Raw genomic sequence first — 1,261 nt, forward strand, 5'->3', positions numbered from 1 at the left:
AACTAGCACGACCTTGTTCTCTCACTTTGCTGCTGGTCAGCAACCCATCTTACAATTACTATCAACTCTAGTCATCTGTCAATCCATCATGCGACACCACACACTCTTCTTTCTCTTCCTGCTCGCTACCACGAGCATCCCGACTCTGACGCGCGCGGCGCCCATCAACTACGTGGCGGCCAGGGGTGCTCAGCCGGCATTGTACAGCCGCGACTTGAGCAGGTCGGCGGCCAGTCCTCGGGCGCTTGACAACCCATCCACCGACATCCTCGATCGAGACGAATCCGACAGCGACGTATTGGAAGCACGCACGGGGGACGGTGTACGTGATTTTCTCACGCACAACAGCAGGAACCCGCCGCCGCCGCCGCCCAAGACAAGATGGAGGAGCTTGATCCCGAACTCTTTCCGCGGAAAAGCACGCGGGGGTGGCAATTCCGACTCTAAGGCTGGGAGCACGCACGGGGCTACAACTCAGCTGGCGTCGGACAACGGTGTAGGTGGTTTTCCCACGCACCACAGCAGGAACCCGCCGCCGCCAGGCCGAGCGAGGAGGTTGCTCGCGAGCGCTTTGCGCAGAAATGCACGCGGGGGTGGCAATTCCGACTCTAAGGCTGGGAGCACGCACGGGGCTACAACTCAGCTGGCGTCCGACCCGCGTTCGGCGCACGGCGCTCCCCACCCGCATACCACTCAGCCAAAGCAAGCTCTTACTCAGCCGGCGCCCAAGAATGGAGGGTGGAACTGGAACGTTTTCTCGAGGACGAAGCCGACGACGCCAGAGAGCCACCCGCCTGCAACTCAGCCGGAGCCCAAGAAAAGAAGGTTGCCGACACTCAAACAATTGGGACAGCTCATGTTACCCCACCCTTCCCTGGAAGCTTTCCCTCAAAGGAAGAAAGCCGAGGAAGACCCGGTTCTAAAAGGCGTGGCTGGTATAAACGACCGCGGCCTCACCAAAAAAAACCCGGGTGGATGACACCGTTCAAGAAGAATGCCAGGGATCTGTGGAGTAATATTACGCCGACCAACAAACCAGCGATAAACCCCGAAGAGGAGGCGATCTCACCCGCACAGAAGGGGAAGCAAGAGAAGCCGATGACACCCAAAGGGAAGCAGATAAAACTAAGGCCCACAAACGGACAATCAGATTGGAGGAGAGGCGATAAGCACATGCAAACCCACGAAGCTAAACAGGGGAAAGACGCGGATCTGGCTCATGACTCCCAACATGACCAATTCAATGGGGATCGTAGGGGAG

At 58.1% G+C, this 1,261-nt stretch overlaps 1 protein-coding gene across 1 annotated transcript; it reads left to right on the forward strand.

The window, feature by feature from the left end:
- Nucleotides 1–88: 88 nt before the first annotated feature.
- Nucleotides 89–979, forward strand: DACRYDRAFT_112730 (uncharacterized protein; the record flags this gene model as incomplete). The annotated part of the gene is made up of 1 exon (XM_040769487.1): nucleotides 89–979. The coding sequence occupies one exon, from the start codon at nucleotides 89–91 to the stop codon at nucleotides 977–979; it is 891 nt and encodes a 296-aa protein (XP_040623371.1).
- Nucleotides 980–1,261: the final 282 nt, after the last annotated feature.

This window comes from Dacryopinax primogenitus (genome assembly GCF_000292625.1).
Source record: "Dacryopinax primogenitus strain DJM-731 SS1 chromosome Unknown DACRYscaffold_76, whole genome shotgun sequence".
NCBI lineage: Eukaryota > Fungi > Basidiomycota > Dacrymycetes > Dacrymycetales > Dacrymycetaceae > Dacryopinax > Dacryopinax primogenitus.